At 38.9% G+C, this 14320-nt stretch overlaps 1 protein-coding gene across 7 annotated transcripts in view; it reads left to right on the plus strand.

Moving 5' to 3' along the window:
• The window catches only part of NYAP2 (neuronal tyrosine-phosphorylated phosphoinositide-3-kinase adaptor 2), a 136429-nt gene that overhangs the window by 32448 nt on the left and 89661 nt on the right, over positions 1 to 14320 (plus strand). For 6 of the 7 annotated variants that reach the window (XM_069024560.1, XM_069024563.1, XM_069024564.1 and 3 more), the window contains one exon: positions 1636 to 1878. The exons of the other annotated variant lie outside the window; for it this stretch is intronic. In XM_069024560.1, the coding sequence (XP_068880661.1) occupies positions 1636 to 1878 (243 nt within the window). The remainder of the gene's footprint in view (positions 1 to 1635; positions 1879 to 14320) is intronic. 7 annotated transcript variants of the gene reach the window in all.

The raw sequence follows: 14320 nt of genomic DNA on the forward strand, positions 1-14320 counted from the left end.
ATTAAAGGGCAGAATAATATTTCCCTACTCTTTCCATCCCTTGCATTCTCACAGTCAGGGCCCAGATCTGAAGGCCCAAAGATTGCTAGAATCCTTAAGAGTATTTAAATTTATTTATTGATTTATTTTTAATCAGTGCCCACCTAGATCAAAATTTTACTTCTCCAGCTATGTAATAAATGTTAGAAATATAACATTATATTAAGAAATAGGGGAAAGATTTTTGTCACTGATTCCACAGGAACCCTGCCCCTAAAATCTTTGTGCAGACAGGATTCTTACTGCCTATTCAATAAGATCCCTTCTAGTTGTAGTGCTGGCATGGTTCTGAGACTGATTCCGAGAAGCCACACCATCCTTCTTCAGGGAAGGGAGGAATGCTGTAGCAGTGAATAAGCAAACGTGCCTTAGAGAGCTGAGTTCAGCTGCCAGGTCTGCCAGCAAATCACTCAGTGACTCCTGCACCAGCTCCCTGGCTGTGGCATGAGGATTCCTCACAGGGCTGTGTGCAGGTAATGCCACTCAAACTTGTAATGCCTCTGGACCTTATAGTAATCAGTATTTAAAATAAGATGGAAAAATTATATTTTTTTAAACTTCTATTTTACTTGTTTAGTAAGTGGTTAATCCAGTCCCATCCAGCACAGACTTTAGAGAGCAACAGTCTAACTCTTGATCTTTATCTACCTTGCCTTTAGTGTCCTGTAGTATTTACTGATGTGTCTCTACACTAGAGTTCTTGCACCTCCCAGGAGTTCTGTTGATGAGTGGAAATCCTTTGTGGCCTTTCTGTAGAGCTTTTAGGCTGCCTGCCACAGACCCAGCAATGACCCAGGGATCTGAGTGTGTCTGCTCCATGCTGCTTAGCTGGAAGTACTGTAAATCCAAGTGTCTGTCATACCTGTGGAAGAAATACAGATTCTTGGAGACTTCAAGGACTTTAGAGTTCTGAAGGTCCCAGATCAGCTGGGCATTCTTGTCCATTCTTGGAACTTCAGGCTAACAAGGTGTTGGGCAACAGATGACCAGGGCTTCTGGGCTCATATCACATTACTAAGAAATACAGGAAAATAGTTCACTATTCTTTCTAATAGTTCACTTCTTTCTAAATTTTGAATCTGAAGAAAGCTTTTAAGTTTTTTGTTTCAAAAAATGGAACAATATTTTTCACCTGAACTTTAGAATATCCTGCAGAATAGGAATTTCGGCTGGCAATCAGAATACAAATTTTTTCAGGTAGTCTGCTCTGGTGCAGCCCTATTTAACTGTAAAAGGGACCTATTGTCCTTTGATGGAAGCCTTCTCAGTTCAATTCAAACTGAGATTCAGGATATCAGTGTTTATGCAACTGATGGGTACTAGGAAAATGGAAGGGGTGGGAGAAAACTCTTTTGGGATTTAAACAGTGCAATTGTATGGCTCTGCATTGCCTGGAAGAAGAGACTCTTGGTTTTGTCTTCTCTTGTCTCGAGTAATGTTGTTCTGTGTTCTGAATTGCTTTATTATCGTTTAAATGGGAAAGTCTGAAAAATTGTCTCTTACGGAGATGTTAATTACAACTGACACAACCTTGCTGTCATAAACCATAAGCTATTTTCCTACTGATTAAGGTATTATGTGTTTTTCAACCTGCAGGAAACGTTGCTTTCCTTTGTTCATTATCTCCTGCAAGATGATGAGTTCTAATCAGGAGGAGGTCACTTTGGGCGCTTTTCTCCAGTATATTGAAGATATGGGGATGAAGGCCTATGATGGCTTGGTTATACAGAATGCATCAGACATTGCTCGAGAGAATGATCGCATGAGGAATGAAACAAACCTGGCTTACTTGAAAGAAAAGAGTGAAAAACGCCGAAAACAAGAAGAAGCAATAAAACGGTAAATATTTTGATGAAAAGATGAGTGGTCTGGCGGAGTGAATGAAAAGTGAGGGGCTCAGTTTCAGATATGGTAAATATGTGTAGAGCACTTGATTTCTAAGCAGCTTGCTGGCAAAAGCAGTATAGACCATTGGCCTCTGTCAGGCTTCTAATGCATGAGGTTTACATTGTGTAGACATAGTTTGAGCATGTGTGGCATATTGAGCAGTTGTGATGTGTAACAAAAAGTTTGGGGGTTTGGAATAGGAGATGTAGATCTAGTGACAAATCGGTTGCCATCCTCTTAGTGCTTTTAGATGGACAGTTTGTATTTTGGGCAAAAATGTGTTTCTGTGTGAGCAAGACAGGGAAAGCCTCACAGGTCAAAATACACTCTTCTTGACCTGATCTTTTAAATCTGGTAAATTTTCAAAGCTTTCTAATGGGTGTATGAGGGGTTTTTTTAAGAAAAAGTCTATATTATTTACATTTTCCTTTCAGTTTTATGATGTCTGAAGTCAGTAGCAGTATTGCAATCACTTAGAGGAAAATGGATCAAGCCCCTGATGGGCAGAACCCTATAATGGCTCTTGAACAATTCCATTGATTTTAATTGACACTTAATGAGAGGAGCACTTGCATGACCTGGCTTCTTGTGCCAATGGACATCAATGAAACCTGGACAGCCTCTTGGAGAGGAAAAGAAGGTTGAATGGAATAGATATAAATATTTATTACTTGCAGATTTGCAGATACAAAAAATTTGGTTTTTTTGAGGTGAGGGTAAAATTTTCTAATTCAGGTAAATCATCCATCCAAATCCTTAACTTTTATATGCAAATGAATGGCTTGAGCATAAGCTGATAGGAGGTCCTTTGAATTTTTTCCCCCAGCATGAATCTTCTGTATTTCAGTTTAAGTGATTAAATTTTATGCTATGTCTTGGGTACTGTACATCCAGGTATAACAGACATGCTGTGAATATTCGAGCAACGCCTCGGTAGTCTGATAATTTTGATGGAGGATTAAAAGGAAAAGAGCAGCACATACAGTTTGAAAGAGGAGAGAGATGAAGGAATGTAAAGCAAAAATATGGCTGCTTTATGTTCCAGGAAGTAGAATTTTTTGGATTTTCAATAATTTCATTGGAGTGATATGTGAAATTAGGGTGAATACAACTAGGCTGTACTCTGCCTAACCTGCTTGCATATACTTTTATACGTGTGACCATAAAGCACCAGTCACTAGGTACCAGAGCAGTTTTTTGTTATGAATAAGTTTCTTGGGACATGAGAGAGTAAGTTGTGGATCTGCCTGGTTCTTTATAGTCCTCTAGCCAAGCTTCTCTACCTCATTTGAATAGTAGTGACAGTATTTCCTACATTGTGGTTGGTTTGTGTGGTTTTGTTCATTGATCCTGGCAAAGTGATTTGATGAAGAGCTCTGGATAAGTACAGATGATTTAGGGCTGAGCCAAACCATGAAATTCCTGCCCACACTCAACTGAGATCAATGAGAACAGAGTATTTATCTTCAGTCACAGAGCCAGAAGACAGGAAGAAGAGGATCAGCAACACAGTGTGGGTATATTAGAGAAACAGCATGTATTTGTATGTAGATTGGAGACAGCAACATTTCCTGAATACAGTGTTCTTCTGTGGGAAACTATGTTTGCAGAGATCCCCTCTGATCTTTCCCCACTTGGCTTATCTCAATAACACTGAGGGGGGGAACAATATCAGTCTGAGGAAACTAAGTAAGAAAACACCTCAGGAAATCTTGAAAAACACTTTAAGTCTTTTCACCTTTTCCCATGTAAACTTGGAGAGGTAAAAAAAGATACTTGAGATCCATCTTTAATTAGAAAAACTAAAAGCAGTGACAGACCAAGTAAAATACTTGATTTGACTAAATGAACCACGATGTCTGAAGTCACTTAGGCTGATTGCAATTGAGTCTTCTCCCTGTAGTAACCTCTAGAGATTCATCCAAGACCATGTTGTCTATTGAAATGCAGCAGTCAGGAAAGATAAAGTAGGATCATTGATTTCTTCTTTGTTCTGTACTGTATTTCTTATGTCTTTACCTTATCTTGGTGGGTATTTCTATTATCCCTAATTCCTGAGAGCGTGGCCTAGATAGCAAGTGGTGCACATGTGCAGTGGTAACAGTGACACCAGTCTGGAGACTCCCAACAGCTGAAAACAATCTCCTTAGCAACAAGGGAGCCGTCCCCTGCGATTAACTGCAGGTAGATTTTTGAGCAGGAGAGGGGGTTCCCACAAAGGCTCTTCTTTTGCATGTGAGAATCAAAAAGCAGCCAGAAATCTTTTGCACCTACAGAAGATTACCTGCTAGTCCAATTATTGAATTATTTAGAAGCTATTCAATTTTAGTGTTCAGATGGTCTCTCTTTTTTGTGTATATTAACAACATAATAATGAGTAATATATTGTCTAATAAAGTGGTGGTATTCACACATAACTATTTAGAAGCAGCTGTTATTTACCTAAATCACCTCATAAGTACGCTGAATGACTTAAGTTCATTGAAATGCATTAGTCTGAGCAGTTTGGAAACAAGATCTGAAAAATGACCTAAAAAAAAATGTTTGATTGTATGTTTTTCTTTCCAAAGGGTACATTGTGTTGTGTTTCTTCAGTAGGACTGATGTACCTTCAGTGTGATTGCTGTCTCATGGTGTCTGGTTCTGATAGGTTAATTGTGGGGAAAAATGTATGGATCCATTGTACATTGGGGGAGATAAACACAGCATATTGGATTGGGGAAAAAAAAAAACAGGCAACTAGTCTTTGTCTAATCTTGCTGGTCTGAGTCAGCTGATCTGATCTGAATTTTTGACCTAATTTTAGTACAGTACTTAGCAATCATGTGGAGAAAATAAGGTTAATGTGCTGATTAGTAGCTGAGAGTAAGACACAATGAATACATATATATGGGATCTAATGTATAGACATTTTTTCTTCCATCTTTTATTCATCTGGTCTCATTACATGATCATTTTCTATTCAGGCAGCTGTGTCCAGATTAAGAGAAGGTACTGGCATAGTGCCCACAACGCCTATAAATTGCAAATAAAGTTACAGAACAGTATCACTTTCACTGGCAATACTATGAGATGTACATTTGCAATGATACAATATCTGCAGTAGGCAGCATTTCTGGGAACAGAAGGTAAATTGGCCTCAGCTATTGTGGGTGCCAGGAAAAAGGTGAGTATTTGGAGTTTATATAGGGCATCTGTTAGAATGAGCAGTTGCTGTCTGACTCATCCATAACTGAAATGCACATGTTTAGATACTTTATTATTGTTTTGTGTGGATACTTCACCAATGTTTTCCCTTTTTAATAGCATAAATACAAAAGCTTGGTAAGAAACAAATAATGAACCCTCATCCTCTGAAGGCTCAGACATGTTGCATTAATAAGAGCCATACTTTTAAGAAGTGCATGCTTTCAAAGTTCTGGCTTCTGGTTTTTATGCATCATTCAAGTTACTGTTTCTGGCAGGGAAGTCGTCATTTTAATTTGTAACACTGTGAAGATGTAAATACTGTAAAGCTGGTTGTGTCAGTGGGCATGAATTTCTGCCTGCCAAATCCTGGACTTAGTCATCAAAATATTTACTTCTAATGGTTTCCCTTACATTTAGCTCATTCCCAGAACTTAAATGGCTCTGTGGAAAGCCTTGCTTGTGCTTGTTGAGGGATATATCCAGACAGATGCTGTCAAGAGGAGGAGCTTTTAGGAGCACTGTTGTGTGCTAAAGCTAGGAGAAATGGGCCAGCCAGCCAGTGGCAGAGTTAAGCTCTTGTAGTAAAGAAGGAATTGTAATGAACAGCTGTCAACATAACCTCTCCTTTCTTTGGCAAACCAAGTATTGAAGACTAACCCATCAGCAAAAGTAAGATCACATTTTTCTCTTGCCTTTTTTTTTTTTAAATGGTCGTGGCAGTAATTGAATTGAGGTATTATCTTTCTGTAGTTTTCTCTCTTTCCTATCCTTAGTTTCCTTCATGAACAAGACGTAAATCATGTGTCCTTCAGCTAAAAGTCATGTTATCAAGCGTGGGCGACAGCAAGAAAATATAAAAAGATTTCTATGCATGGAATTATTCACTGCCAAAAGCTCTGTTTAGCTGAGGAAATGTGTGTAGTCTTAGACTGTATGGACATGCTGAAGAATTTCTACCAAAATATTTCTACCAGAATAAAAAATAACCTAAGAAAAATAATTTCATTATGAACTTAATTTTTATAATAGTGTCTTGAAATCAGAACAATACTTTAGGTGAAGGAATGTTTAAAGTACTATTTGTCTTTTTTTCTGAATGTTTGTTAGTTGAAATTCTGTGTAGTAAACTATGCATTTCTAAATTTACAGGAATGGTATATGCTTGCTAGATTGCAGTATGCTTATAGCCTGACCTCAAAAAAAATAGTGAAGGAAGCACATTAAATATTTTGGGTCATGGTGAGAGCCTCAGTTGAAATACCTGTGAAAACATTATTGAGATATTATGCACTACAAGCTTGTTAACCCATAGTTTTTGGTTCGGTGTGTTGATGTAACTTGTGGAGGTTTATTTGGGTTTTTAGTTTGGTTTTTTGTTTGTTGGCTTTTTTGTTTGTTTTTGTTTTTAATTCAAATCTGAGTTCACTTGGTGAATGTGATTTTTGGATATCAGGTCAGTGGTATGTGCTCCTTTGATCAAAGGGTTTGTGTTATGAGGAAGCTTAACTGGGGCACTGTTTTCTTTATCTTCCTCCTGGGCATGTTGCTTGCTCATTTCATCCTAGATTAAGTTATTGCTCTGATACCACTGTTATGGTGGAAGTGGCTGATGAGGTATGATAGAGACTAATTTTTCTATGATTTTGAAAACTTTTTCTCATGAAAATATCCTGGGGTCTCTTTTGTAATTGGTTCAATGTAGAAAGAGTAGCATCGGTAGGTTTTTTTCATCAAGAGTAAGTAAAATGGTTCTGCAGTCAGTGACCTCCAAATGTATTTTTGTTGCTTTTATAAGTAAACAGATGTGATGATCTAGCCAACAAATCCTCCCTTCCAAATGCTCATATCCATATGGCTGCCTGTATTATTGCCACACAAAATAAACAACAGACACAATGCAAACTACTTTGTATTGCTGTTGTTGTTATTCTGAGAAGTTTTATTTTAGACCAGTTGTGTGATTAATGTCATTTAAAATTTACCATAGAGGCTGATAGCCAGCCTTACAATCCATAAGACCAAGGTAATAAAGCAGAAATCATTATGTTTCCCATCTAAATGTTGATGTTATTTTCAGAAACTCTTCCCTTTTAGGACTTCTGCCTACAACTTTTGCTTCTTTTCAGGGAGCTTACATGGTCTCTTTCCCTTCATTGTTCTACAAATTGTTCAGTCCTGTACTAGCCCCCTATATAGGTGGGTGCATTTTTTCTCAGGATTCATTTGCCCTATTTAAAAGCACATTAGGAGTGTGGGGTCACAGAGAGCCCAGAAGGCTTCTAAAGGGGTTGCAGACCCCTATTCTTGTTAAAATCCAGTGGAAATGTCTCGACGCTGTCGGTATTCACAGGACTGCCTGACCACCTGTGTAACTGAGTGAGCTGGCCTTGCTCCAATTCCATCTGGGCATGTGTTCCCATCCAACCTCCAGGCTGGAGCCACCCCGGCGCAGTGAGTCATCCCGGAGGAGGTGTGCTGTACCTCTGGGAGACAGTCCCCAGAACACTACTGCTGGGAGATGCTGGGGGCTCTATGGATCTTAATGGCCAGTTTGTAGCCCTTTGTTCCCACTCCACTTGTATTTCTAGTCTTTTTTCTTACTGTCTTTTGATTACTCTTTAACTACAGGATGTAGTTAAAATTATCCTGCATTTCTTCTAACCCAAAAGCCCCTCTTAGCAAGAGAGATGCATGTAGAACTGTGGAAATTGAGATATTTTGCATGATCTGGTAGAGTTCTGGTGGTGCCATTAAATACAGTCAAAGGTTTGCATTTTTTTTTGGAAAATGTCTTCAAGTATATTATAAAATTGCATAGAGTAATTTAATAACTATCATTATGAAGACTGGATAAAAAATAAGGGAGACTGTTCTCAAGCATGCCCAGATCAAGTTTTTATAACTATTTTAGGATGGACTTCATTAATAGAGAAATTCATTCAGTAATACAGCACAGTACATACGCAAAATAAAAGCATTGATCTGTTCTGGCTCAAGTATTCCAGTAGCCAAAAAGTGCTCCATGCTGAAGTTCATTGACCCCTGACAAATTTTGTAATTGCCTGTGACCCGAATTTAGAGTTCATGTTGTAACCTGAAGGACAGATACTTGTATAAAAAACATGTAGAAAGAGGTCTCATGACCCATTGTAGCAAAATTGCAGCTAGCCACAGTCCCAGACACTGGGAATACACAGCCCCAGTCTGAGAACCCAGCAGAACTGATGCTTTGTGCCAGCATTAGAATGATAAGAGTGAATCTTTCTGTACCTTCAGGAAAATCCATAATTTAACAATAACTATTCATAAAGTTGAAGAAAAACAAATGTTTTCTTTCAGCAAAATAGCTCAGTTCATTGCTCTTTTCAGGGCCATGAATCACAGCTGTATTTGGCTGGATTTAATATTAATAAAGATTGCTTTAAGCCCCATCCAGCTGGCAGGCATCTGTGCCCTTTGCATGTTCTCTTCAGCACCCTCCTGACAGGCTATGTGTACTTCTATTTATTTATTTATTTCCATTTTTCCACAGGAGAACATGGTCTAATACTTGATTATTTAATTGGGATGTTTATTTTCTTAGCCTAAAGTAGAGAGTCTGCTCTTGGGTGTGCCCCTGGAAAAAGAGAATGTCGCACCACTTCTGTAACAGAAGCATCAGGTGAATGGCATCTTGTTGTCAACTTATCAGTGGTTAAAATTTGTATGAAAAGAGGAATATGTATGTGCACTGATGAGATTTTTGTGTGATTGGATTAAAATATGAGCAAGGAGAGATTAAAGAAGAAATGGATTGCAGAGACATTATTAACTGCAGGTTTTATAGTTAATTTGAGAATGCTTTTATTTTTCCTTCTGGCTTTCTACTCTAATTTGAGTTGTAATCCAAAGTCAGTTAAAAATATACATAAAAATAAATAAATGCACAAAGCCCCCTCCACAATCCCCCCTCCCCAATAACACCAACCCACTAATAAAAGGCCTTTGTGTGGAGTGTCCTGAGAACAGGGCTTTCACCAAGAGTAGAGCCAGCAGCGTGGGCCCAGCTCAGCCCTCAGGAGAGCCCTGCTGGGCTGGGGGCAGGTGCTGCAGCCCCCTGTGAGCTGCCAGGACCCTGGGGATGAGCAGAGGGAGCTGCTTTACTCCCGCAGAAGGGGGGTGTAAGTGGAATGGTTTTCATTTCCCTTTTTATTGCACAGTACCCAAGGACCCCAAATGGAAATTAGATTCCTCTGAAACACTAACCCAGTGCATGCTGAGCAAAGACAGCTCACAGCATGAGCTGAAATTGTACCCAACAGGTGACTAAAGGGGCAGCTGAGGAGTTAGGGGACTGCTCATTTCCTTCCCTGTATTAGCACAGCAAAGAATAAACTGAAGTGTGTCCCCAGTGGTTGTGATGAATTACATCCAGCAGTACTCTCTGAAAGCTACAGAGAAACAAACACTTCCAATGGACTCCAGCAGATGCTTCTGGAACATGTCAAGATTGAGAAGGCCACAGCCAGCTAAAACCCACAGAAATATTCCTGCCAGCAAGTGTGCTTCTTGACAAAATGGTAACATTTTAAAAGATCAAAAATGAGAGTAACTGCAGGGTTTTCCATAAATTAATAAGATTTACCTGGGTTTAATCCATTTCTCTTTTTGGTGGATTATACAGGGCGTATCTCATCAGTAGATCCTCTGCAAGCTGAGGGCACTTTAGTTATTGAGATCACATGTTGGAGCCATTAAGTGAATTGCTTTGAACAGCCTTCCCTGAATGCCAGGGCAAATGCCGTATTTCATACCCTTAGCTAATTTCATGCTGTAATTTAATTTCGGAAATATACTTTTAATTGAATCTTTAAAGACAAAAGGAAACTGCTGAGTCCTTTAGTACTGCAAAAAGAGATTGTTTAAAAATGTAGCCCATCTAGAGAATAATCTATAATTAAACACAAAGTTTGTTTTGCTTCTCTGTTTCAGCTATGGAGTAGCAAATTTCTGCTGTTGGCAGAAAGCTCAGGTCTGAAAGAGAGGTATTGGGGAGTGTATTGGGGAGTGTGAGAAGTTATTTATTTTATGCTTAGTTCTGTAACTCTGACATGAGACAATCCTGCAGCCAACCACAATGTAAATGTCTGAATAAGTAAACAAAGAAAGGCTAATTAAAAAATTAGTCTGCTAACACCAAAATCACATTAGTAGGAGCCTGATTGGTGATCTCATTTTTCTAATTTTTGGTGATGAGATGAATTTGAGAGAGATATCAAGAATTTTGTCATTAACAAAACTGAGTAGCACAAAATCAGTTATTTTCCCCCTGAGACTACATCCGATATTTTAGTGGTTAGATTTTGATATTCATCTTCCATAGGCAGAGAGATTCAAGGTAGTTTCAGTAAAAATCCATATAATCTGTTATGCAATTTTGTTGTGGGAGAAGCATCTTGATTGGATCTGTAGTGATGTAGGTCTTCAATTTTTTTGACATCCAATTAAAAATAATAATGATCAATGCTAAATGCTGCTCAATTTAATGGAGACAAAATCCTGGAGTATCACTTTGTATTTTAGTATTCTGATTCCTTTAAATCAACAAGTGATTTGCAGTGGAGATTTTCCCTATTATTGCTATTGGAGAAAAACTTATAGTACATGCTGGAAGTGAGATGTGTAGGGGGACATGAAGAGTGTGGTAAAAAGCAAGAGGTTAAAAAAGAGAAGGATCTGAAGTTAACCCATGAAGCCCAAACAGAGTATCTTCTAATAAAGGGAAAAAACAAAAACAACATCATGATCTTTCTGTGCTGAGAGCTCTGCACTTCCAGATGCTCCAAGTTGGTAGCAATTAGAGGCTGAATGGTGCTGTAGGGTTTGAGAGTAGCCCCTTATAAGTGATGGGCAGAGTTAGGAAGCTCGTGTAGGGTTGTGGGGAAGCTATTTGGTTTTAATTAAAATTGAATTTTTATTTGGGTTTCTGGCAGGAAGGAAACACTGAGAGAATCAATTGTCTTTTTCAATACAAGTTAATCCCTTTTCAGGCACTTCTACAAATATGGAGACAAAGGACTGATTTCTATTAAAAATTTCAATTAAATTGAGGTCTGTCTGCTTTTACATAATTGCTCAGAGGCTTGGGCACTCACTCTTTATGGTTAGGCTCCTTATAAATTATTGTGTAAAGTCTCTATCTGAAATTATTTCAGGACTTGAATATCTTTTCTCTGGAAGCAGTAGCACACAGGAATATTCCCTGTATGTGTATTAAACACTGAAGGCTATGCTATGCCATATGTCTTTGAATGTTTTATGTTAGATCCTGGCATGATAGTGAGGTTCCTGAAAGTGCAAGAACAATGCGCCTTGCTGGAATTGACCTCAGTCTGGTAAAACAGTCCTATGGCTGCCTTACAGAAACAGAATCCCCTCAATAAACCTGGCTTTGGGTTGCAAGTAGCTCTAGCTGCATTCCATCAGCAAGTTAGGAATGGCAGCCCATGCGATGCACATCTTCATTAGCCTGCTGTATTAGCAAGCTGCTTAATTTTGGTAGCAGATGTTAGGACTCTGATGAAAAAACTCTACTTCTGTGTCAGGAACAGCTTTCGCAGAAATTTCCTGCATTGAATGTCAGCCTGTAGATTACCACATTAAGAAATGCAATGAGTGAATTTTAGGGTGGGTTTGACATGATTTTTATTTCACTGGAACACCCATCTACCGTCCTTCTCTCTTCCAGTTGTGAGTGATTAAAGGGCTGAAGAAGAAATACAGTATTCTTGGTATTTAAATGGAAAATATTCTGAAATTCACGTACTGCAGTTTATGCCAAAATGCAGCTGCTATCGAAGATTGAACTGCTAGTGTTTGTTACATGGCTATTGTTCTGAGATTAAAAGGTTTTCAGCAGTTTGTCATAAATACCATTTCAGAGATAATTTAAATTGTTTCGGCTTTACATCCAAACTGTTAGGCAAAGCAGAGTGTAGCTTTTTTTCCCTAGGAAATCATATTTGCACATTGCTAATCTGAATTGCACTGCCTCGGTGCTGAAGCGGATAAGGAGCTGCATATGTGCTTGCCATGGCAACCCCTGGCTCACATGACACACGCTGGTTCAGCCAAAGAGCTTCATGGCTTATTGAGCACAGACCCACACACACCAGTGGCCATGTGACTGCTCCAGCCCAGGCAGCTCCTTAAAGGGACACTGGGTTTGAGTATCAGTGTTTTCACCAGCATCATCTTGTGTGCGTTTCTTCTTCTCCTCTTAGATGCTGTTTTGAGTCTTTAAAAAAAATTGATGAATGCTGAAAAGGCTTTGCTCATAGGGTTTTTTCCCTTCTGTCTGTCTTTCATTTGAAAAAAAAAATCTATGTGTGAAGATAAAGTAGTGGGCTTTTAAATTATTATTTTTTAAATTAGACATTATGGGGCTCTTTGCAGTTGAGTGAACTATAGTGGATATATTGTTTATCTGGAAGCATTTTTTGCTCTTGCCTCCTAGATTCTCCTAGATTTCAGGAGAGTAAATGAGGACAAAGAATTCAAAACCAACCCTGGTCCATTACATTATCAACAAAGCATTCCCAAAACACCTTTGCTCCTTGCTGCTTTACATACTTCCTCTTAGACCTGATGATGACAACAATCTCTGGTTCCTTACCCAGCAAAATGTAGACTGATACAAGTTTTCCCTAACTTAGCTTGTTTAACAGCAGTATGTGTGGCATTTGATTAGGAAATCTGAAGGGCTGCAGTGTCACAGGAATGAGTGGTGGCGTGCAAGGAGAAGTTACGAGGTGGGGCTGGAGTTAAGCAAGTGTCTGCCTGCACCTTAACGTGTACGAAGGGGAGAACAGCAGCAGTGCAGTGCTGCCCTGACTCCTTTGCCATGGGCCAGGTGCAGCATATGCTGCGTGTCAGCTCTGCAGCCCACTGGCACTGTTTGGACTTGGAAAGGAGCTCCTGCAAAACTGATTCTTTACTAAAGCAATGGAAAGGAATCACTTTCCCCTTCTCTTTGCTTCTCCTTTGTCAGATGCCTGACTAAAGCGATGCGGTTTTTGTTTCTCATCTAGTTGGAACCTGGGGTTTTTGTGGCAAGCACTTTGTGTGAGGCCAGCTACACCACTAGGTGCCTGACTAAAATGGAGAACGCACTACACAGCAACAAAACACTGTGAAATACTGCATTTGTCTTAATTAGTTATTGCCAAAATGCCTTGAAGTTATTTAGGCTCCTGTCTGCTATGCAGATGTAATTTATCAAGCATTATAGAGAGACCAACTCTTAAGTCCATGTGCTGAAGTTAATTTTTGTGATTTATGGTGCTGCTTTTGAACTTGAGGAAAATCTGTTTTCAGTGTCCAGTTTCAAGCGGTCAGATTTTCATCTCCATTTCCCAAGTAATCAGTCAAGGTGCAAATACTGATAATTAACACTGTTCAGTGAGAGACTGCTTGTTCCTTATGTTTCAAATGAGTTTATTGCTTGGTTACCGTTTTGGGAAAGATCTATGGTAAGGGAACAATAACCTGCTTTCAGAATTAATTTAGAGAGGTAGTTGTACCTAAACCACTAAACAGAGAAAAAATATTATCTGTGTTATTAGGGACACAGTGACAAAGTGTGTATCTAGGTACCTATGCCAGCAAAGGTACACAGATTCCAATACAAAATCAGCCTTTAAATAAGGAGACGTGTAAGGGAATGGGTAATAAAAATCTCTTTTGGCAGATCAAGGTATTCTCGGTTACTGTTTTTATTGCATTTTATGACAGTACTGATTTTTCAGCATCTTTCATTTGTTATTAATAGCTGTTCTATTATTAAGAGGGAAAGAAAACTTAGAGATTATATCTTTCCAGTGAAGGCACTGAACAAAGGCCCTCTCCACTCCACTAAAATGCAGTGAAGATTTTGACAACTGCTCCCAGCAGTCTGCTGCTGCTGTGTTGTGCTGTGTCTGCAGAAGGGGAGGAGTGGCAGCAGTGTTTCCCCTTTCATGAGCCAGCTTTTAAGAATTCCTTCATGCCTAGAATTGGGATTGCATTTTCAAAAAAGATTACCACAATCAATTCCTTTTCTGAGAAACTGGCCCAAACCTCTTTTCTGTTCTAAAATTTCAAATTTCATTTATTTAGTTAACTAATGAACTTTGCTGTCTAAAGGTTTGTGTCTAAACCACAGGTTTATGTAATGTTTGTTTGCAGT

Source organism: Aphelocoma coerulescens, chromosome 9 (assembly GCF_041296385.1).
Source record: "Aphelocoma coerulescens isolate FSJ_1873_10779 chromosome 9, UR_Acoe_1.0, whole genome shotgun sequence".
Taxonomy (NCBI): Eukaryota; Metazoa; Chordata; class Aves; order Passeriformes; family Corvidae; genus Aphelocoma; species Aphelocoma coerulescens.